Source organism: Rhineura floridana, chromosome 20, assembly GCF_030035675.1.
Source record: "Rhineura floridana isolate rRhiFlo1 chromosome 20, rRhiFlo1.hap2, whole genome shotgun sequence".
In the NCBI taxonomy this organism is placed as follows: Eukaryota; Metazoa; Chordata; class Lepidosauria; order Squamata; family Rhineuridae; genus Rhineura; species Rhineura floridana.
In genome coordinates this window covers 12,108,453-12,133,188 of record NC_084499.1, presented here as the reverse complement: position 1 = coordinate 12,133,188, position 24,736 = coordinate 12,108,453, and the positions used below count along the sequence as shown (strand labels likewise).

The 24,736-nt window shown below is 46.3% G+C and overlaps 1 protein-coding gene across 6 annotated transcripts in view; it reads right to left on the bottom strand.

Moving 5' to 3' along the window:
• The window catches only part of WHRN (whirlin), a 128,025-nt gene that overhangs the window by 79,451 nt on the left and 23,838 nt on the right, over nucleotides 1-24,736 (bottom strand). For all 6 annotated transcript variants that reach the window (XM_061604251.1, XM_061604252.1, XM_061604254.1 and 3 more), the window contains exon 2: nucleotides 626-841. In XM_061604251.1, coding sequence (XP_061460235.1) covers nucleotides 626-841 — 216 coding nt within the window. The remainder of the gene's footprint in view (nucleotides 1-625; nucleotides 842-24,736) is intronic.

The following is a 24,736-nucleotide window of genomic DNA, read 5'->3' as shown; positions in this document are numbered from 1 at the left end:
TGTTTGTTCAGTCAAACAGATAGGCGACTAACAAATAAAATGTATTATTATTTATTAATTTATTATTATTAAATGGTGTGAGCATGTTCCCCCCTTAAACACCCCCCTATCAATGGGGGGGGGAAGCATCTGCATCAGCTGCTGCCACACTTCCTCACAGAGAGAAGCTCTTTGCACCTCTCCTTTGTTCAGAAGGGAAGGGAGGGCTGGTGTGCAATCCTGGCATCCAATAAAAAGTCCCTGAGCCAGTGCAAACAGGAACTGACCAAGAAGAGAAAACCATCTCTCATGCATTGTGGGTTTCTGAAGGGATGTTTATTGAGATCTTTCACAAACACCAGAGGAGGTACTGGCTGGCACACCAGTGCTTGCGGACATTATGCTGGCTACCCCTGGTATAAACACAAGATTGTATCCAAGTAAACCCTACTCAGAGTAGACTCACTGGAATTAATGAACCTAAGCTAGCTCTGTCCTTTAATTTCAGTGGGTCTACTCCGAGTTGGATTCACAGTGGAAACAACTCATGTCCATTAACTTCAATGGGTCTCCTCTGTGTAAGACTAGCACTGAATACCATCCAAAATGCTCCTTGCCCGCCTTCTACCGTCTTCGCAAAGCCCACCTTTTTCTCATCTCCTTCTTGCAGAAGTTGGAGATGGCTCCTTTTCTCACCATCCTTGTGCAGGGAACTGCTCTGGTGCTGGGGCAGGCCCGTCGGGGGAGAGACGCTCCGGCCCTGGGGGTCCACCCAGGTGTAGATGTGATTGGTGACATAGCCGCCGGGGATACGCCCCACCGAGTGGACAGACAGGTTCAGCTTCTTGGAGCCCTTGAGCGCCTGGAGACAATAAGACAATGACATCAGAGGACAAGGCCCTCAAAGAGACAAGAGGCAATTTAATGGAAGTCGAAAGCCAATAAAGCCCATCGCCAAGTGACAGAGCACACACTTTGCATGCTAAAGACTCAAGGTACAGCCCCAGAGATCTCCAACAGTAGAAAAAACCTACAGAAGAGGTAGGGAACCTGGGGCTCTCCAGACGATGTTGGACTCCAACTCCTGTCGACTCCAGCAACCATGCTCAGTGGTCAGGGAACTTGTTCTCCCTCTCTCATAACACTAGAAATCGTGGAGCTCCAACGAAGCTGAATGTTGAAAGATTCAAGACAGACAAAAAGAAGGACTTCTTCACGCAGCGCATACGGAACTCGGGCCCAGAGGAGGGATGGCTATCAACATGGATGGCTTTAAAAAAAGGATTAGACAGATGCATGGAGGATAAACCTGCCTGTAGCTCCGTGGCGCAGAGTGGTAAGCGGCGGTAACGCAGCCGAAGCTCTGCTCACGGCCGGAGTTCGATTCCAACGGAAGGAGGAAGTCGAATCTCCGGTAAAAGGGGTCAAGGTCCACTCAGCCTTCCATCCATCCGTGGTCGGTAAAATGAGCACCCGGCATACGCTGGGGGGTAAAGAAAAGCCGGGGAAGGAACTGGCAATCCCACCCCATATATACGGTCTGCCTAGTAAACGTCGCAAGACGGCACCCTAAGAGTCGAAAACGACTCGCACTACAAGTGCGGGGACACCTTCACCTTTACTTTTTAGCTACTGGCCATGAAGGCTACACTCTGCCTCCATAGTCGGAGGCAGTATGCTTCTGAATACTGGTTGCTGGCAACTGCAGGGGGGGAGAGTGGCTCTTGCACTCAGGTCCTTCCTGTGGGCTTCCCATTGAGGCGTCTGGCTAGCCACTGTGAGAACAGGATGCTGGACTAGATGCACCTTTGGCCTGAGCCAGCAGGCTGTACTGGGCTAGATTAACCAAGGCCTGTCTTGGTATGCAGAAGGTTTGTGTTGTTGTTGTTTACTACTACTAATTGCCATTTTCATGTATTGCCTGCCCTTCACCCAAAGGCCTGCCCCTCTGCCCCTGATCTGAGGAGCAGCCACTGATCAATGGTGGAGCTCGTGCTTTGAGTTCAAAGCCTGAGGCTCAGCGTCCAGCATTTCCATTTATGAGGATCTCGGCTAGCAGACTCTTAATTTACCCTCTTCTGCTCACAGAAGGGCTTTTGCTGACCTAGCAGATGAGCGCTGTGCAAAAAAAAAAAAAGGGGGGGGGACTGTGCAACCTGAGAGGTCCTGCTGCTTGTGTAAGCTCTTTCCCAAAACCTTTATATAATGTGTGTGCACCTTGCCTCTATTTATTAAGGCTGTACACAGCCCCCTCCCAACCCAAGCGGGGGCACTGGATCACCCCTGACCTAACCTGGGAAACACCCAACCTGGATCTGGGTCTGAATCCATTCGAGGGCAGTGCTAATGTTTAATTAGGGTTTTAAAACCCTGAATTGCACATATGATTGGTAAAGGGCAGGGGAAGGAGATGCTGCATCTCCTTCACCCCTCCCAGTTGCACTGCAGAGAGCTGGAGGTGTTCAATCCTGCTGGGTGCTGTTTCACCAACATGTTCCCTGTGTCTCCTGCAGCCTGCAGGATTGAATCCTCTACTCACCAGCTGGTGAGTGAAGGATCCAATCCTCCTGGGGTCTTCTCCATGAGCACATTCCCTGCAGGGAACAGACCCCTGCAGCCAGCAGGATTGCACTCTCCACTCACCAGCTGGTGAATGGAGAGTTCAATCCTTCTCAGTTTGACTGTGCATGTTCTCCTGCTGGGACCAAACACACCCAGCCAAAGCTCCTTGTTCCTGCACGATGCCCTGCCCCTGACAGCCGTAGATTGCTGCGGGAGGCCTGCCTCAATCTGGAGTCATCCAGGACTGTCTCCACCAGTCTCAACTGAAGCCTGATTTGGTTTGGGTTTCGACTGAATCCAATCCATAGCCCTGCTGTTTATGCTCCACTCTTATACTTGAAGTTCCAATGCTCTCTTCTCCAAAGGAAGCTGAAGCCAGGTTTAGGAACGGGAGAGAAATTTGATTCATTTGCATCTCAAGCTGCATTTATCAAATCCACACTTTCCAAAACGCTATGAAAACCAAAACACAGCCATCCCTCAAAATGTGCACTTATTTGAATTTTGCAATGCACTTTGGCAACCAGTGTTTACAAAAATGCATAGACTGGGGAAAGTGTGCATGAAAATGAAGAGATGAGTGAAAACAAAATATAAAAATGCATTATAGGAGAAACATGGCTTACATAAACATGTTCATGATAGTCAAAACTGCCTACAAAAATGTGTTTATTAGGAGAAATTCGCAGTAAAATGCTAGAGAATTTTCATGAGGATTTTTTTAAAAAAAAAATTGAAAATTGCTGCAGAAATGTGAAGAACTGAATTTAAGACTGGAAAAATGAGAAACTGAGAAAGCCAAAACTGGCAGATCTTTGCATCCCTAGGCAGGTTGCACTGCCCCCGGGAACTTTTCACTGCTTGGGAAAACACGTCATGATATACAACCACGGAGGGGATTGGGGTGGGTAGAGATGCAAATCTCTCTCTCGTTAGAGGAGGTGCTTTTTCTATGATGTCAATTTCATGGGACTGTTGCCCAAATACATTCACTGCTCCATTCTCAACAGAACACTTCACCAGAAATTTAAACACCCTGAAATCATTTCTGAATCAACGAGCCTTATCTGTCAGCGAACGATGCATTTAAGAACTAGGCGTTCTGGTGAAAGAGGCTCAGATGCTGGGATTGGCAGGGCTGTACCCCGGTAGAAAGCACAGAAACATAGGAAGCTCTGAGCAAGATAAGAAAAGAGCCTGTCCTGATATAAGGCAGCTTCCTACATTCCTACAAATGTTTGCCTAAATTACTTACAACAAAATTGCAGCATCAGTTATTGGTCTTGCGTGGGGAACTGTGTGGACCTCGTGTAACCACTCATGTGTTAACATCGCACCCATCTCTTCCAACACTTGCACCCACCAAGGGAATCCTAGAGGTCTAGTATTAGGAGAGAGGGAGATAATAATCTTCTGTAGCCTCTTAGTTGGACAGTTTATATTGGGGGATCAAATTGTCCTTTCCAATGATACAGATGGAAGTGTTGCATTAAAACTTGCACTTGTTGTTTCATCATTCCTATTTAATCAAAATATCTTCCTGCTAAAAGCTGAGAGAGAGAGAGAGAGAGAGAGAGAGAGAGGTTCAAGCACCTCTGGTTTGTCATACATTTCGGCTCTATGTAATAGACTGCAATGCAGTCCTTTTAGAAAAGTAGGACAGGATTGGAACCTTTGGACCTCAACTCCCATCAGCCTCAGCCAGTGTGGCCAAGAGGGAGATGCAATCCAGCAACTAAAGGACCAAAGAACAACCAAAGATACTGGAACAGATGAGAGCTCTGGAAGATATTTTTGCTCAAGTGAGGCTTAGATGGTACAGGAAGTCCTCTTCTGCTTCATCCTGTCCAGGAGGATCCAATGGGTCCACCTGGGTAGGCAAGAGTCCATCCAGGGCCTGAAGGTACATCACTCAGAAGCTGCCACCTGCAGTTCCATGGTTCAGCACATGGGGCAGCTGTAGGAAGCCGCAGCTGCTCCTGTCAGGGACTTAATAGTGTCACGCTCTTCACCACCAGGGGGCATAAATGTGCCTAGGTATATAACAAGACATTGCCCTCTTCCCCACCCCCAGTATTTCCAGTCTACAATCTCTACCCCTACAAACACCCTCCCCATCATAACGGGAGGCAGTTTGCTCACAGATTAATCACTAGGGTGTGCAATTAGGAGTGAGGAGAGCCAAAAAGAGAGGAGCCAGCGAGATTTCATAAGGCTGCCGATCTCTTCGAAATGCAATCTTTTAATTATCTGTCAAGTCTGCTATGATTTAAGTAAATTGCCGCTCGCTCTCATTCTTTTGTAAAGAAAGAAATAAAAGGGTTGAAAGCCGGAAATAAGAGACAGTGCACTTTTAAAATAGCATCTTTCCTCTGAAGTCCCTTTCACTCCGCTGAGTCATAAATAGAAACAGAGTGACAGACAACAGCTTGGAGCTCTATTAAATAGATTTGCAATACAGTGTTTTATTAGCTGAGATCAATGGCTGTGACATAGGCCATCCTTCATGTAGATCCATATATGTCAATAATTGCGCCAGCCAGCCGGTGTCAAGTAATGTCAGGGAAATGCAACCCAAAGGTCTAACTCGTCAGTTCTTTGCCCGGAGCAAGTTCCTAATTTTATGCTCCCCATCTGGGACATGGAACAGCATGCATTTTTAAATTGTCGTTAGGAGGTTATCTGTAATACTGGCAAAGGCAACATAGGAGTTTTCCCTTTGTGAGGAGTAAGGGTAAGCTCTGGGGAGAATTAAAGAAGGGTGTGAACAGAGCGCTATTGAACCCTAGAGCTAGAAGGAGTCTTGTGGACTATCTAATCCAGCCCTCCTCCAAAAAACCTGGCTCCCTCCAGCTCACTGGCCGCTGGCCATGCTGCAGCTCACTGGCCACTGGTCATGCTGGCTGGGGCTGATGGGGGTTGAAGTAAAAAACATCTGGAAGGAACCATGCTGGGGGAAGATTGATCTAGTCCAGGGGTGGGGAGCTTTGGCTTTCCAGATATTGCTGAACTACAACTCCCATTCATCCCTAGCCATTGGCCACGCTTGCTGGGGTTGCTGGGAGTTGGAGTTCCCCACCCCTGCTCTGGTCTAACACCTGCTCAGTGCAGGAAATCCAGGGCATCCCCCAGCAGATGGGCATCTGCCTGAAGACCTTTTATGGGTGCCGCTGCTCAAATGGCAAAATAAGCATGGATATAGAAAGGTGCTATAGGCAGAACGAGTCCCTTGGTGTCTGTCCTGCCCTTCTTCATAGCCTTCTTCAGGAGGTTCAGTAGCGAATTAAGGAAGGGCATTTTGGTGAAGGCGGGGAGTAGGCAGGTGGCAAAATTATCTGAGGTTTGGGAAATGTCTTCTCATTGGTGGATGCCAGCAGGTGTCTTTACTTTCAAAGTGGGCTGCTACTGAGGTAGTGTTGGTAGTAGTGGAATCTACAGGCTACCATTTTCTGTTTTCCAGAATGCCACAGATGTAGTATAATACCCAGGCATTCTCATGGTGGCGTTGGGGAGAACGGTGGCCCCCACACAAATGGAGGTTCCTCCTGGTGGACCCCGGTAAGAGCAAAATAAAAATAAAATAAAGTTCAAAAATAAAGAGACTCATCACCACCAACCTATGGTAACCTCCCCAACCTCTCACAAATTTCACCATACCATGCTTCATTAACGGAAGAAGAGCCCAGTTGCATCAGGCCAAGAGCCCATCCAGTCCTGCACTCTCTTCTCACAATGGCCAACCAGATGCCAATGGGAATCTTGCAAGCAGGACCTGAGTGCAACAGCTCTCTCCCCACTTGCAATTCTGTGGGTGCAGTTTTGACTGACAGACACATTTTTACAGGCAATTATCCCTAACATAATGCATTTTTGTATGTTATTTGACTAATATGTTTTATTTTTATGCACACTTTCCCCTAATCTACTCATTTTTGTAAACATTATTCGGGAGGCGAACCGCTTGCAAAATTCAGATGACTGCACATCTCAAAGGATGGCTGTGTTGCAGTGCTCGCCTTGTTTCAGAAAAGGCAGATTTGATAGATCCACCTTTAAATGTGAACTGAATCAAGTTTCTCACCCATCCCTACCTACCAGCTTCCAAAACAGAGTTTATTCATACCACCAAGATTTTACTCCCCTTAGGCGGACTTCAGATGCCAGAAACTGCTGCCATTTAATCACTGGCTGTTTGCTGGCAGGGCAATGAAGCCCCCCTCGCTGGGCCATACTTGCACAGAGCCAAGCCAGGGGCGTATTCACACTCTTAGTGAAATTAGCAATCTAGCTCAATTCATTTGGTGGCAGCGACGCTACCGCTGCAGTCCACAATGGGATGCAACGAGCCTTAACAACAGTTCAGCATTTTTGTGCCCTCCAAAACCTCATTTGACCTAACCTTAATGGGTTCTAGAGCACTACCCATTCGGAGAACGGGACTCATGCACAACCCCCTCCACACTTACATTGTGCATCATGATTTTCTCCCTACATTCAGAAATAACAAAAGTCCAGAAGGAACAAGTGAAAGCTTTCCACTTAGTTCTGCCAGAAGCACCATTCAAAAACAAATCACTGGCTGTGTGATGGGAAGAGCACAGTGAACATACGCATGGCATTATGATGCTAGCCTTATGCAGAAGTAAATGTGCATGCAATGAGGGCATTCATTTACTTGCATGTGGCCTGAGTGAGCCTTCTATTGAGCCAAAGCCCAAAGGTGCATTTCATGGGGGGGGGGAAACTCTAGGCAAAATAGGCCTCCTGTCGTCCTCCTTTAGGTGATAACTGGGGAGGGGGGGCAATGCTGTAAATCAGGGTGAAATTGTTGTCCCATGCAGCGTAAGGGTAGGAACATTGCCGTCCTTCCCTCTGATTTAGCTTTGTGATGTCATCACATAGCCAAATCCAACTGGCTACGCCGTATTTTGCTATAACCAAGCCATCTGCCTGATCCCTGATTGGCTAGATCACACAGCCAGGAAGAAAAAGAACCCATCCAAAATACACCAGAGCAGCTGCTGAAAGAGGTCATGTAAGGGAGCAGAGTTCAAATCCTATTGGCTATGTAGTGCTTTGTCATAATCACACTGTCTGCATGATCCCTGACTGGTTAGATCACACAGCCAGCAAGAATAAGAATGCTTCCAAAGTGCACCAAACCTGAGAGAGACGACGAAGAGGAACAAAATGGAGTGAAGCAGAATTTAAAAACAGAAAGTTGGAGAAGATTTTTTTGGTGGGAGGGGACCCTCAGCTTCCCATTTTGCACTGAAAATGTTCTGTGCCTGAGAAACATGCACCTCCATAAAAGTTTCAGCCCTCTCTCTGCAAATAAATCAGAATGAATGTTCAATAACCTAACTTCTCTGTAATCTCTGGCCAAGCAAATTCAAGACGAATGCTCAATAAAGCAGTCGTCTGGAGAAGCCCTTGGACAAGTTCTCCAAGGTCCCTTACAATTCTACAGATCTACGATGCTAGAGCAGTGGTTCTCAAATGTTTCCCCCCCCGTGGGCCACTTTAAAACTGTGCAGGCTCTTAGTATACTACTTTTTTTTTTTTTTGCTTCTTGTAGCAATTGTAACGTGCCATGCTAGAGGCTGTATGGATTTTAATTGTATTTGCATTGCTTCTGTTATTTCTTAAATATTGCAATTTATCGCATTCCACAGACCTGCAATTGCAATGCATTAAAATGCAATCAAAGTAGTAGGAGTAGCAAGAAAATAGAATTAAAAATCAATTGGAAAAGATAAAGTGACTGATGTGCTGTCTCCCACCCCAAAACCACAGACATGCCACGGACCACCTCGAACAAAGCTCGCGGACCACCGTTTGGGAACCCCACTTCCATGGCATGGTTTGTCTAGACTGTAAAGTTGCGTCTTTCTTTTGGCATCTCATTGCTCCTGCATTGCCTTGGGGTGTTTTTTGTTCCGTTAGCAAATGCAGGTGAACTGAAAGAGGTTGAACAACCCTTGCACTTAACCCTCTGGGCTCAATTAAATGAGGAAAGACATTAAGAACACCAAGCAGCAGCAGCAACAGCTACAATCTGTAGCCTGATTTGGCTCACGGAAGAGAAGTGGAAAATTCCACCTCTGAGGGTCGTTGTTATTGGTATGTAGATAAGATGGAAGGGGATGGATGTTGCAACAGGACAGGGCAGACAAAAGATGAGTATGTGTGTTCTTACTTCCCTGTAATGGAGAATAACCTGGCGAATCACAGAGCCAGGTGGAAGCGGGAAACAGGTAAAGCCCCTTATTGGGTACCTTGGGACACATGACTGTGAGAGCGGGAAACAGGTAAAGCCCCTTATTGGGTACCTTGGGACACATGACTGTGAGAGCGGGAAACAGGTAAAGCCCCTTATTGGGTACCTTGGGACACATGACTGTGAGAGCGGGAAACAGGTAAAGCCCCTTATTGGGTACCTTGGGACACATGACTGTGAGAGCGGGAAACAGGTAAAGCCCCTTATTGGGTACCTTGGGACACATGACTGTGAGAGCGGGAAACAGGTAAAGCCCCTTATTGGGTACCTTGGGACACATGACTGTGAGAGCGGGAAACAGGTAAAGCCCCTTATTGGGTACCTTGGGACACATGACTGTGAGAGCGGGAAACAGGTAAAGCCCCTTATTGGGTACCTTGGGACACATGACTGTGAGAGCGGGAAACAGGTAAAGCCCCTTATTGGGTACCTTGGGACACATGACTGTGAGAGCGGGAAACAGGTAAAGCCCCTTATTGGGTACCTTGGGACACATGACTGTGAGAGCGGGAAACAGGTAAAGCCCCTTATTGGGTACCTTGGGACACATGACTGTGAGAGCGGGAAACAGGTAAAGCCCCTTATTGGGTACCTTGGGACACATGACTGTGAGAGCGGGAAACAGGTAAAGCCCCTTATTGGGTACCTTGGGACACATGACTGTGAGAGCGGGAAACAGGTAAAGCCCCTTATTGGGTACCTTGGGACACATGACTGTACAATGTAAAAACCTATAAAAGACCCTCGGTTTGGGGAAGAAGGCAGTCTTCCGCCATAGCACATGCTAGCAGGAACTCCTTACAATTGTAAATATAATAAACAGCTATAAGCTTCAACCTGCCTCAATGTCGTTTCTGGGACAAGGACTCCATTAAGGGGAAAATTCCACAACAGAAGCAAGCACCTGAATGGGAATCGTAGGTCTGATGTTTCCAGGAGGGAAAGGACCATAGAGAATCCAAGCGGGCTGGAGAATGGGATGCTCCAGAAGCACTTGCCCTTGCCCTGGAGTGACTTTTCCTTATGGACCAATCGACACAGCAGACATGAACAAAAGTTTGCTCGAAAGCAAGCCTCCCTTAGTCCGTTTGCATAGCCTTCTTTAGGGAAGAAAAAAAAAGAGTAGTATCCCCAGTCCGGGAAGTCTGGAGCTTGGAGCTGAGATGAAAGGGGTTGCTCCAGCAGAGAGAGAGCCAGCTCAGGCTGAGCAGTGGCAGAGGTGAGCCAATGGCAGGCACTGGCAGCTACTTCCTGTTTTGTCTCCCTTGATGAGTTCTCAGAGGAGGAGGAAGCTGATAGACAGTCATAAGGAAGAAGGCAGGCAGGCTGGCAGGGCCTGGCTGAGGGCAGAACTGAGGATGGTGGGGCGTTCGCCTTAATGGACCAACCTCCCCTGACACGGGGAGTTTATATAGGAGCTGGAGGCCTCATCCCTTCCTGGCTCTGGATTTGGCGACGCGTGTCCATGCACTTGCCTGGCTAATCATTTCCTCTGCTCTTGTGGCTCCAGAGGGCGTGATGTGGGGAACGTCCAAGAGCTGGCCAACAACCCAGAGGGATGGTATAGTGATCTGCAGTTCTGGAGCATAGATGTCTGGATCTATCAGCTCTTCAGGGTCACTGGCAATGTGGAGATCTCCTCCGGGGGGGGTCTGCTCCCCCTCCTCCAAGAAGACCTCAGGTCCAAGGTACGGGCAGGAATGAAGCCTGACGCTACTGTAGCAGGTTGAGTTTTGGACTGGCACCTGAGAGACCACACTTAGCCTGGATGCTCACTGAGTGGCCTTGGAACACTTGTCGTATCTCAGCCTAGCCTACCTCACAGGGTTGCTGAGAGGATAAAATAGGGAACCCCATACACCGCTCTAAGCTCACAGTGTGATGGTGTGATGAAAATGTAATAAATAAATAGCAAGTGTGAAGTGGTGTAGTGATCCAGGGTCTCAGAGGGTCTTAGACCCTTTACTTTTTTGGGAGCAGGGTCCCTATGTCTCCAGTGCCCTATGAGCCAATCAGCATGAAAGGGGAGTGTTTTGACCACTGAGAAGAGTCTTCGAACATGCTTCCTTATCCTTTCCTGCAGATTGCAGCCAATCAGAGTGAAACGAGGTGAGTCAGCCACTGAGAAGACTCTTCTCAGTAGCTAACACCCCCTTTCATTCTGATTGGCTCCTAGGGATGTCTGTTGTTTTGGGAGAAGTTGCATGTGGGACTGAGGAGTGTGGAGATGACAATGGAGAGTGAACAAGGGTATGTGGCAGTGAGGGGACATGGCATGACTATCATGAACAGACCCTACTCTTCTGAATTTGTCACTGCACTACTGCAAGTGTGCTTTTTTTTACACCGAGAAACCATAATTGACTTTGATGCAAGCACCACAGTACTGGTCCCTCAGTACACCAGGCAGGTTAGGCTCCGTGGATCATGACTGCCCTCTAGGTTGCAATTCTAGCCTGAATGCAGTCAGCTGACTCTACAGGCCAATCAGAGCACACCAGGCTATATAAAGCCCTCGAACCCAAGTCAGCTCTTCATTCTGAGCAACTCGTCTCCCTTGCCTGGCTTCCTCCAGAATGTTACCATCCGCCTGTCTTCAAGCACGCCATCATCCCTTGGCACTTTTGATTTTCATTTGCCTTTTCCAGATTCTGACCACTAGCCTGCCATTGACCTAGTCAGGTAGTCTGACCACACAGCAGCATTTTGTGGCCTGGAGGCAACAGTGTCTTCACAGAAGATAGTCCTCATCTGCTGGTGTCCTCTGTCTCAGTCCGGCTTAACAATAAAGACCACCTTTTCCTCCATTGCGTGGTAAAGGCATTAAGATCAACAACTGGAACCTGGTTAGTCTCAACATGGCCTGATAATTATCAGCACAGGCGTGCTTTACCACTGGCAGCATTGGTATTATGGGACACACGCCCTGCTGAAATTCAACAGCTTGCAATCTTCATTGGCATTTTGCTGGCTTTCGAAGAGAAGATGCACCTGCTTACACAGGAATTCTTTTAGGTGCTGTGTTATTCTAATGGGATTATATGGTGCGTTTTAATCACGGATGCTGATATTTAAATGTTTGCCTAACAGGTTTTTAGACTTTTACAGCTGACAATGAGGACATTGAACTTGTCAAGGATTATCAATGCCTTGGCACAGTCATTAACCAAAATGGAGACAATAGTTAAGAAATTAGAAGGCTAGGACTGGGGAGGGCAGCTATGAGAGAACTAGAAACGGTCCTCAAATGCAAAGATGTATCACTGAACACCAAAGTCAGGATCATTCAGACCATGGTATTCCCGATCCCTGTGTATGGATGTGAAAGTTGGACAGTGAAAAAGGCGGATAAGAGAAAAATCAATGTATTTGAAATGTGGTGCTGGAGGAGAGCTTTGCGCATACTATCGACTGCGAAAAAGACAAATAATTGGGTGTTAGAACAAATTAAACCAGAACTGTCACTAGAAGCTAAAATGATGAAACGGAGGTTATCATACTTTGGACACATCATGAGAAGACATGATTCACTAGAAAAGACAATAATGCTGGGAAAAACAGCAGGGAGTAGAAAAAGAGGAAGGCCAAACAAGAGATGGATTGATTTCCTAAAGGAAGCCACAGACCTGAACTTACAAGATCTGAGCAGGGTGGTTCATGACAGATGCTCTTGGAGGTCACTGATTCATAGGGTCGCCATAAGTCGTAATCGACTTGAAGGCACATAACAACAACAACATGACTTGGAAGACTATTTTGGCATTAAGTGGTATAGAAAACAATCGTATTATTATTAAGTGGGAGCAGGGGCCTTGAAATTGCCCGTCAACAGCTAGCAGCACCTGGACAACAGAATGAGCAAGCACACAGGCCATCTGGTCACAATCTTTTGGGAGTGACAGATTTCTGCTCTTTTGAACATATGTAAGTGCCATCCCAGCTAGAGCTTGGAAAAGTTACTTTTTCTGAACTACAACTCCCATCAGCCCAATCCAGTGGCCATGCTGGCTGGGGCTGATGGGAGTTGTAGTTCAAAAAAGTAACTTTTCCATGCTCTCGTCCCACTAATATTATAAATTTTAATTTAAAAAAAAGTGTGTCAGCCTTGGGGAAGGGCTCTAGCTCCGTGGTGGAGCATCTGCCTTGCATGCCAGAAGGTCCACTCTCTGGCATTTCCAGGTAGGGCTGGGAGAGACTCCTTGCATGAAACCCTAGAGAGCTGCTGCCAGTCAGTGTTGACAATACTAATGGACCAATGACCTGACTTAGTTTAAGGCAGCTTCCCATCAAAGTTGGACAGATGTTGCTTGAACCTCATGATCTGATGACTCAAGATTGAACAGCCCTGGTTAAAGTATGTTGTCAACTTCACAATCAAAGCACCATCGTTTCCCCAAGAACTGTTGGCGAGGGAGGGAGAGGAGGAAGGAAGCGACAAGACTTTTCCCATCTTTGCAAGGGAGAGGCGAACAAATAACAATTCAGCTATGAATTATTTCTGCATGATACGGCTCCATTATCTTCTAAAATGCATTTCGGTGGTGGCTGGAGAAAATTATAATTCTTTCATCTCATTATATGGATAAGCTGAAGTAAAGCCCCTTTCATTTTTAGTGAGAAGTTTTCCGTTTTGTCAACTGATCCTCCAAAGCCAAGGGGAAGATAGGGAGGGAGAAGAAAGGGTGTGTGTGACGGGGGAAAGGAAGAGTCTTCACTGGCAGGGAGCACAAACTGGGGCCTGTACAACGGTTCATTCTGGCTCTGCTGCAAAACTAACAGCTCCTTCCTGTCTCTTCCAATTAGTGACTGTCCCACAAGGTCAAGGATCTTGTTCTTTTTACACAAACACATCTTCACATTTCAGTCACATGCCAGGGTGAGGACTACATATATTCTTTTCTTAATAAACAAATATTCATGAGCCTTAGAACTCAACTCGTAAGGTCTCCAGAATCACCCTCTTAGCACCTTCACACAGCCAAAGACTGCAGTGACATCAGAGCAGCTACGCCAATGGCAGTCAGAGGAGCCACAACCCCCTTTGCCTGCACAGCCTCACTGCAACATCAACAGACTTTAGCCACTTAAGCCACTGTTGGATGCGACATCCTGTGGGGTGTCAGCATGCTCTTGATTATGTACCTCTCATCTTGGCGCAGTCACTTTCTTCCTAGCTGGAGCATTGTTTTAATTTGTTGCTATTCCAGACTCGGTGGTCTGCACTATACATTCTATGCAGTCCTGGGAACTGCAGTTTGCTGAGGCCGCTGAGAGTTGTTAGAAGACTCCCACTCCTCTCAGGGAGCTACAGCTTCCAGAGTGGTTTAACATGCAGTTGCTGATAACTATCCCGAGTAGTAGCCATTGGTAGATCTATCCTCCATGAATTTGTCTGGCTCCTACACCTCCAGTACTCCTCCTTTCCAACCACTCGTCTTTCTCTCTCGCTTCACTCTTCCACTCTTCCCAGTTCAGGGCAACCGCACACCTCCCTCTCCAAATAAATCTCTCTCCAGATCACTTTAGAAAGCCAGTGTGGTGTAGCGATTAAGGTGTTGGACTATGACCTGGGAGACCAGGATTCGAATCCTCACATAGCCATGAAGCTCACTGGGTGACCTTGAGCCAGTCACTGCCTCTCAGCCTCAGAGGGAGGCAATGGTCAACCCCCTCTGAATACCGCTTACTATGAAAACCCTATTCATACGGTCGCCATAAGTCGGGATCGACTTGAAGGCAGTCCATTTCCATTTCCAGATCGCTTTGTCTCCCATCTGAGACGACTGTGCCTTTGTCTCCCATCTGGGGCAACTGGCATGTCTCCCCATGCCCCACCCACTGAGGTCCTGATGCATACACTGGGCAGCCCTGAACCTGGATTGTTTGGAAGCCAAAAAGACACACAACATTGACCCTATCTACCTCACTTTGAGGGGGAGGGAGAGAGAATGGTCCTCTAATTAGTTTTTTGGGCAGATGTAGTGGCAGCCGGCAACTGGGATGGTTTTGCAGGAGGATTAGAAATGGAGGATAAGGCTATCAATGACTGTTACAATAGCTGTGTTCTACCTCCACTGCTAGAGGCAGTATGTCTCTGAATGCCAGTTGCTAGCAATCACAAGTGGGGAAAGAGCAGTTGCGCTCAGGCCCTGTTTGCAGGCCTCCCGTTGGGGCATCTCGTTGGCCGTTGTGAGAACAGGATGCTGTACTAGATGGGCCCCTGGTCTGATCCAGCAGGCAGGCTCTTCTTACGTCCTTTAGAATGCCAGGTATTTAAAAATCATGAATGCAATCACCCTTGCAAGCAATTCAAATAAACATTGGACAGTGAGGATCATTAGCTCAGGCTTGTTATCTTTTTCAGCTGTCCTGATCAATTCATTGAGCAATGGGACAAAGCAAGCGAATGAGACAGTTTTCTTTTTTTAAAAAATGAAATCCTCTGGGCAGGTGCCTTTGTTTTATTTAGGCCACATAGATCTGAGCATCCCCTTTGCTGTGGCTCTGTGCTTCTTGCAAAGCAGGAAGGTCCCCCCCCACCCCTCCGGGTGCCAGAGCAGAGGCACTTTAAGCTCTTTCAAACATGCAGATGATGGCTGCTGTTTTTTTAAAAAAGGTCACTCTGTCCAGCAGCCAAGCAAAGGGAACATTAAAATAATTACTAGGAGATTTGAGTTTTAAAAAGGGAGAGAGAAAGACGCCAACTTGGCATAATTGGTGTGCAAGATGAATGTTCCAAAAGAACATTGCAGAAAAAAATCCACCTCTACAGAAGAAAAAGAAAATCTCCAGAGAACATACTGTATTTCACCCTTCAGCACCTTGAGCCTGCCACTGCCTACATCTGAAGCCTCTTAGATAGAGCAGAGGGGAGAAACATATAAACCCATCAGACAGAGAGGTGGCTATGGATGGTTCTCAATCAGGACTTTGCTGTCTTGCATTTGTCTGGTTTCAATTTGTTGCCTCCTTAATCTTTCACTTTCAGGAATCAGGCTGTACCTGTTTTACTGCAAAATGGGAGAACCGGGACCCACAGCTCAGTCACTTGTGCTGGAGTGGCAAGCAGTGGTAACGCAGCCGAAGCTCTGCTCACGGCCCGAGTTCGATTCCAACAGAAGGAGGAAGTTGAATCTCCGGTAAAAGGGGTCGAGGTCCACTCAGCCTTCCATCCATCTGTGGTTGGTAAAATGGGTACCTGGCATATGCTGGGGGGTAAAGGAAGGCTGGGGAAGGAACTGGCAATCCCACCCCATATATACAGTCTGCCTAGTAAATGTCGCAAGACGTCACCCTAAGAGTCGGACACGACTCGCACTACAAGTGCGGGGACACATTTACCTTTACCTTTGCTCTTTCAAAACCCAAGCAGAGCAATGTTTGATTGAAAAATGGCAGTCAGACAGAAGAACTTGTCCTAGATGGCTAGCTAAATTATTGTTTTATTGAGGATTGATCAAACGCATCACTCTGAGACCTGATGCCAGTGATGGGGAACCTGTGGCCCACTGGATGTTGTTGCAGACTAGTCCCCATGAGGCCCAGGCAGCAAAGTCAATGATCAGTGATGATGGGGGGTGTAGATGAACAACAGGTTCCACATCCACGGTTTGTGCTATATATTCTAAGTGTTCATAATTAACCAAAGAGACAATCCATATGCTTGCTAAAACACCATCCCTATTGTAGGGGTGTCTTGTTCAGATTTTAAATTTTATTGGAATGGATTGGCAGAGTCATTGTTCTCCTCTCCCACCCCTATTTTCTAGTTGCTAAATCTCTGAGTGTAGGAGGGATGCAACTTGTCTATCACACATGCATCTAAACACATATACATGAAAGCTAACATGCCATGCTGTGCATATTATACACACTAGAGGGCTCTTGACATAGTGGATCAGAAGATGAAGAGGACTGGGACCCAGGGGAGGGGCCCAGTGGTCTGCAGTGGGTGGCCAGCGAAGTTGGAGAGGAGCCCAGTGACCTGCCGAGTGACAGCCGAGCCCCTGAGATGAGGGCTGCCGCGGATGAGGCTGAATTACCAAGCAATCGCCCACCTACCCAATCTCAGGAATGTTTGCTATCTCCCGCCCCGTCCCCCAATCCGACTCCTGTAGGAGACGCATCTGCCAAATGGCAGGAGCTCTCGGAGATGGAGCCCTAGGACAAACTGGCCAAGGTATCTCTGCCTCCATCGCCAAGAACACACCGATGCTGGTGGAGGCACGAACAGACAAAGGTGACGCTCCAGCCTATTTGTAGGAGTGCCCATTGGCTTGCAATCCCAGAGACAATTTCTGCACAAGCAGTGTGGCTACCCTGATCCTTCTTAAGGGGCTCTTGGAGGCAGGTCTGATTGTTGCAAGATAGAGAAAAACACGCCACTAATCCCAAGTCTGACTACAAAGGGGTTGGCCAGGACACTAATAGCCCACCTAGTGCAGCAACCTGTTCTCACAGTGGCCAACCAAATGCCCGAAAGGGAAGCCCACAAGCAGGATGTGTGTGCAACAGGACTGTCCCCACCTGCAATTCCCAGAAAGTGGCATTCAAAGGCATGCTACCTCTGACCACGGAGGAAGAACATAGCCACTGTGGCTGGTAGCCATGGATAGCCGCATCCTCCATGAATTTGTCTAATCTGTTTTTAAAGCTACTCAAGTTGGTGGCCATCACGGCTCCTGTGAGAACAAATTCTATAGGTTAACTGTGTGAAGGTGAGCTTTCTAACTGGGGTTAACAGGGGACAAGTGCATTTTAGTTGGAATGCTTAGAAAAGTTCTTGATATCAGGAAGCAGCAGTGGGCATGCTAGATGCACATACAGGCAACCCCAAAAAGGGTGACATCAGAGCAGTAGATCATGCATATAACCCATCCGCTTCTCATCTCTTTTGCACCGATTTAGGGGCTGTCTTATCTCGGCACTAAGATTCCACTCTAAATACGTAACATATATTTAGCCAAGCTTTCAGGAGAAAAATATATATATGACAGTATTATTTTCAGAACCAGAGAGAGAGAATGCAGTTAAGAAAGCGGGAGGGGGGAACCCACAATAGTCATATATTTCTTCTTGTCTCAGTTTGTAGCGGGAAAAATGCTAACATGAGCCAAAACAAGCAGCACTAAAAAGAGACATAACAACCAGAAACATCTGTCTCTGCTGATGGAAAGCTAAGCAGCCTGTGAAAGTTTTTAAACGACTCCAGGAACAGAGAGCTCAAGGTATTTATTATCCACCCACCTGTCAAAATGAATGGCTGGAAATGCCTAGGCTCCCGCCTCCCTCCCCCCACAGACATACAGCCTGCACTGGGAGATGTTGCATCAGAGCACCAGTGTGTTAAACCAGCATAGGGCATATGTTGTCATTGGCATGCCAGCTGATGTTTGGCAAGAATGGAGGAAGTGTGTAATGCTCTTAAGCAGTGTCACTTAAGAGAACAAGACAGTGTCACTTTACCCCTCGTTGGGATGATCACTTTTATGCATCAGGGAAAATAAGACTTTAGTTTGCTACTGATTTTAACCACGGAGGATTCTGTGGATGTATTTGAGTGCCGGAGTGGTTAGAGTGTCAGACTGGGATATTATTATTATTTGCCTATTTATATCCCGCTCTAGTTCGGAAAAATCCAAATTCAGAGCGGTAGACAATAGATATAACCAGTACAACCATACAAAAAATATAACAAATTAAAACAAAGTTACTGCTAGAAAATCAGAGCAGTTCCATTTAAACCTTAAAAGTTTGTTGAAATAAAAACGTTTTGGTCCGACGGCGAAAGTCCATGAGAGAAGGAGAGAGCCCTATCTCAAGCGGTAAATTGTTCCATAAACTAGGAGCTACGACTGAAAAAGCTTTCTTTCTAGTGGCCATTTGGCAGATGGTGAAAGTCGATGGAACATTAAGGGTAAATTCGGCAGCCGATCTCACCGGACAAGAAGATTTAAATTTAGAGAGACGATTTGCTAAATATGCAGGTGCCAATCCATGTAAAACTTTGAATGTTAGGACCAATATCTTAAACTGGTGACGAAGTCCTATGGGGAGCCAATGCAGGTAATAAAGAAGAGGCGTGGTATGGACCCGAGGGCCAGTTCTCATGCTCATCCTTGCTGCTGCTCTTTGTACCAACTTAAGCGGTCGAAGTGATCTAGCTGGAAGTCCGACATACAAGGAGTTACAGTAATCTAACCGCGAAGTTACAAGGGCCTGAGTTACTTTTCTCAAATCAGACATTCCTAAGAACGGTCGAAGTTGACGGACAAGCTTTAGTTTGGTAAATGCAGCTTTGGAGACGGCTGCAACCTGAGGTTCAAAGGTCAAGGTTGAGTCCAAAATTATGCCCAAGCTGCGGACTTGCGTTTTCAGAGGAAGTAATACTTCATCCAGTGATGGCAAAATTCCAACTTCTTGGGGGGGACTTTTTCCAATAAGGATGACCTCTGTCTTTTCTGGATTGAACTTCAGTTTGTTTTTGGTCATCCAATTCTGCACTGCCGTGAGGCATTGATTAAGGGGACGAACAACTTCTTTAGCATTTGGAGGAAAAGAGCAGTAGAGCTGTGTATCGTCCACATACTGATGCTAATGAATCCCAAATTTTTGAATAATCTTACCTAGAGGTGGCATATAAATGTTAAATAACATCGGGGATAGGACGGAGCCCTGCGGGACGCCATATCGTAGTGGCCAGGGCTCTGAACAGTAATCCCCGAGGGCAACTTTCTGAAGCCTGCCTTCTAAGAAGGAGCGAAGCCACTGTAAAACCGTGCCATTAAGTCCTATTTCAAAGAGACGATCCAAAAGGATGTCATGATCGATAGTATCGAAAGCGGCTGATAGATCTAATAGAACTAGTAGGGACAAATTGCCCTTATCTAGTTCTAGCCGAAGATCATCAATTAGTGCGACTAAGGCTGTTTCTGTCCCACGATTTGGCCTAAAACCTGATTGAAAAGAGTCGTAGCAATTGGTGGTATCAATAAACATTTGAATCTGTGTAGCTACTACTCTTTCGATGACTTTGCTCAGGAAAGGCAGGTTGGATACTGGGCGAAAGTTGTTTAACAGTGTGGGATCAAGAGAGGGTTTTTTTAATAGTGGTGTAACGATGGCTTCTTTCAGGCATTCAGGTAAACGGCCTTGTTGAAGAGAAGAGTTAACAATTATACTGAGCCAACTCGCTAATTCCGCTTCAGATGTTTTTATAAGCCAAGATGGACATGGATCGAGTAGACAGGTCGTTGGATTCATTCTACTTAAAAGCTGAGGAATATCATCAGGAAGAACAGGTCGAAAGGTAGAATAAGAAAGGGGGCAGCCAGTATCTGATATGATGTTAGTTACCTCTGTTACTTCAGTATGATCTAAGGAAGAACGAATCTGATCAACCTTGTCTTCGAAGAAGGTAGCAAATTCTTGGCAGCGGGCCTGGGAATAGACTGAATGGGAAGCCGGTTGGGATGGATGCAAAAGACCATTCACTATACGGAAAAGTTATTTCGGTTGGTTTCCCGCTGAGGCAATTGCTATCGAATAGAAAGATCTTTGAGCTGCAAGTCTGGCAGAGGCATAGATATTGGCAGATTTCTTGGCATATGTTCGGTCAGAAGGGCTCTTTGTCTTTTGCCACCACCTTTCTAAACGCCGATAGGAGAGTTTCATTTTTAATAGGCCTTCTGAAAACCAAGGGACAGATTTAGGTCTAACTATTTTCAATGGGCGGAGAGGAGCCATTGCATCCACTGTTTCAGTCATCCTACTATTCCACGAGTTGATCAAGGTATCAACTGGCTCTCCCATAGAGGGATTTGCATGGTTCTTAAGCCTGGATATAAACGTATCTGGGTCTAATAATCTTCTGGGGCGGTATAGTTTGGTAGAGGACGTAGTCCTAAAAGAAGAGAACGTTGCTGATAACTTAAATTGGATCAGATGGTGATCCGACCATAACAATGGAGAGATCACAATATTATCTATTCGAAAGTCATTTATATCTAGGTGTGATTGAAAGATAAGATCAAGAGTATGGCCTGCAATATGAGTTGAGGCCTGCACTAGTTGTTGTAAACCCAAAGTAGACATCATGGTCAGAAAATCATGAGCTGATCGCAGAGAAGGAGAGTCTACATGAATGTTGAAGTCTCCCAATATTAAAAGTTTGGGAGACTCCAACATCAATCCTGAGATCAGATCAAATAGTTCAGACATAGAATCAGTTAGGGAATGAGGAGGACGATAAATTAATAAGATTACAACAGCGTTCTGACGACCGAGCTTTAGACAAAGGAATTCAAAACCTAGATAATTTTTATAAGGTAGTCTGGATAGAAAGATGGATTCACAATAAATAAAAGCTACCCCCCCTCCTCGATTGTCGAGTCTAGGCTGATGAAAGGCAGAATATCCCGGGGGACAGAGGCTGTTTAAATTGGCTCCTCCTGAATCTTCCAACCATGTTTCTGTTATACAAGCGAAATCAGCGCATTCATCTTTAATAAGGTCATAGATGATGGCAGTTTTGTTATTAACTGATCTCGCATTAAAAAGTAACGCTGAATAGTCAGAGTAGATTGATTTGTTCAAAACGGGATTTTCTGCTCTTTGTGAGGCTCGAGTAAGAGTTACTATGCAACGCGACGAACAATAGCTCTTAAAATGTCGAAGAGTGGTTTGGCGATTATATCTCCCTTTTCCTAGTATTGTTGGTATAGAGATAGCGGCCATATTTCTAGTCCGCTCATTTTTGGGCCCATTAGGTCCTAAAGGGGGTTGATGAATATTAAATCGCCATGGCTCGGTGGTTCAACATGTAAGAGAATTCTTGAAATTGTGATGCCTCAGCAGTTGGTATAGACTTGAGGCGTTCTGTATTTATATGCTCCCTGGTTGGAAAGGACAATACTGAGGTATTAGTCAGCGTTACATCAACAACCTCCATATCAGAGGTGGGTTGTTTATTCTGTAGAATTGAAAGAAGGTTCTGTAAATTATCAATAATATCACTTTGGATATCAACAGAAAAATTGGGGATACCAGAATTCAAATTCCTGCTGGGTGGCCGTGGGCCGGACACTGTCTGTTTGCCTAACCTACGTCACAGGGCTGTTGTGAGGATAAAATTGGGAAGGGCAGAACCATGTTTGTATGCCACCTTCAACTCCTTGGAGGAAAGGTGGGAAATAAATGTAGATGATGTAGTAGCAGTAGTAGTAATACCTGTTGTTATGTGCCTTCAAGTCGATTACGACTTATGGCGACCCTATGAATCAGAGACCTCCAACAGCATCTGTTATAAACCACCCTGTTCAGATCTTGTCAGTTCAGGTCTGTGGCTTCCTTTATGGAATCAATCCATCCCTTGTTTTGCCTTCCTCTTTTTCTACTCCTTTCAGTTTTTCCCAGCATGATTGTCTTTTCTAGTGAATCATCTGTTCTCATGACATGTCCAAAGTATGATCACCTCAGTTTCATCATTTTAGCTTCTAGTGAGAGTTCTCGTTTAATTTGTTCTAACACCCAATTATTGGTCTTTTTTGCAGTCCATGGTATGCGCAAAGCTCTCCTCCAACACCACATTTCAAATGAGTTGATTTTTCCCTTATCCGCTTTTTCCACTGTCCAACTTTCACATCCATACATAGAGATTGGGAATACCATGGTCTGAATGATCCTGACTTTGGTGTTCAGTGATACATCTTTGCATTTGAGGACCGTTTCTAGTTCTCTCATAGCTGCCCTCCCCAGTCCTAGCCTTCTTCTAATTTCTTGACTATTGTCTCCATTTTGGTTAATGACTGTGCCAAGGCATTGATAATCCTTGACAAGTTCAATGTCCTCATTGTCAACTTTAAAGTTATATAAATCTTGTTGTCATTACTTTAGTCTTTTTGATGTTGAGCTGTAGTCCTGCTTTTGTGCTTTCCTCTTTAACTTTCATCAGCATTCGTTTCAAAGCATTACGGGTTTCTGCTAGTAGTATGGTATCGTCTGCATATCTTAAATTATTGATATCTCTCCAATTTTCACACCTTCTCCATCTTGATCCAAACCACAGTCATTGTCCTACAGGCATTGGCACCTACAACTCATAGCTAAACCTGCTGTAAGGTATCCTTAAGGACTTGCAGCCTATCCTGAACAATGACACTTGTCTCTTGCATACTACTTGGGTTTCAGACTAGGTGTGGGGAACCATTGCCCCCCCCAATCTTGCTGAACAACAACTCTCATTATCCCTGGCCATTGGCCATGCTTGCTGGGGCTAAGGTGCAGCTCAGCAACATTTGGAGGGCCACAGGTTCCCTACACCTGTTGTAGACCTTACACTGGAGACAGAGGTGCAGCTATAAGTAATTTAGACTCTGCACTTGGTAGTCTAACTGGGGGAGGGGGGAGGGCACTTTAGATTGAAGTGGGGAACATTTTTTTTAGTTAGAGGGCCTCATTCCCCTCTGGGCAATCTTCCAGGGGCCACATGCCAGAGGCAAAAGTGGGTGCAGCAATGGATGTGAATTTTATCTTTGCACGGGAGGTTAGTTTCTACACACACTTGCACACCCCTCTCATATCCTCCTTCCAGGGACAAGCAAGAAGCATTATTGGAGTTCCAGGACACATGCCAGGTAGGCACAAACTCTTGAGGAGACAGCAAAGCAGGGGGTGAGGGGTATGGCTTGGGAAGAGTTCTGAGGAGCAGAGAGAGAGGCCTGGAGGCAGGTGGCTCCATGTCAGTGGAATCCACACCAGGTTTCAATCTGAACTTTCAAGGAGCTGCCCAAGGTCCTGAAACCTAGCCCCACAATAAGTTCAGCACCTTGGACAGCACATAGAAAATCTGGACTAAAACCCAGAGTGGATTCCATTGCCCCACTGACATGGAGCTACCAGCCGGACTGCCTGGAGGGCAAAAACTGGGCAGTAAGGGCAGTTCGGTAATGGAACCGACTGCCTAGGGAGGTGGTGGGATCCCCTTCACTGGATGTCTTCAAGCAGAGGCTGGATAGCTATCTGCGGGAGATGCTCTAGCTGTGGATTTCCTGCTGTGAGCAGGGGGTTGGACTCGATGGCCTACAAGGCCCCTTTCAACTCTATGATTCTATGATTCTATGAAGCTGGCCCCCAGAGCCGAGGTTCCTCAGCTCTCCTCCCAACTCCAAGCTCCATCCTTCCTGACCTGTGGAAGCCATCAGCCTCACCATAATTATTTATTTATTTATTTATTTATTTATTTATTTATTTCATTTTTAAACTGCCCATAGCGAATAGCTCTCTGGGCGGTGAACAAAACAAGATTAAAATACAATATTACAATAAAATTACAATAAAATCAGCAACAAGTTAAACGAAAAAAAAATTAAATGAAACACATTGAACATTAAAATGCCTGGGAGTATAGCCAGGTCTTAACCTGGCGCATAAAAGAAAGTACCGAAGGCGCCAGGCGTATCTCCACAGGTAGGCTGTTCCACAGTTCGGGGGCCACTACAGAAAAGGCCCTAGATCTAATAACAATCCTCCGGGCATCCTGATGAGTTGGTACCCGGAGGAGGGCCTTGGATATTGAACGAAGTGAACGGGTAGGTTCATAGCGGGAGAGGCGTTCCACAAGGTATTGTGGTCCCACACCATGTAAGGCTTTATAGGTCAAAACCAGCACCTTGAATCTGGCTCGGAAACAAATAGGCAGCCAGTGCAGGCGGGCCAGGACAGGTGTTATATGCGCAGACCAGCGGGTCCTCGTTAACAACCTGGCTGCCGCATTTTGCACTAGCTGAAGTTTCCGAACGGTCTTCAAGGGCAGCCCTACGTAGAGCGCATTACAGTAGTCCAGTCTAGAGGTTACCAGAGCGTGAACAACTGAGGCGAGATCGTCACTGTCCAGATAGGGGCGTAGTTGGGCTACTA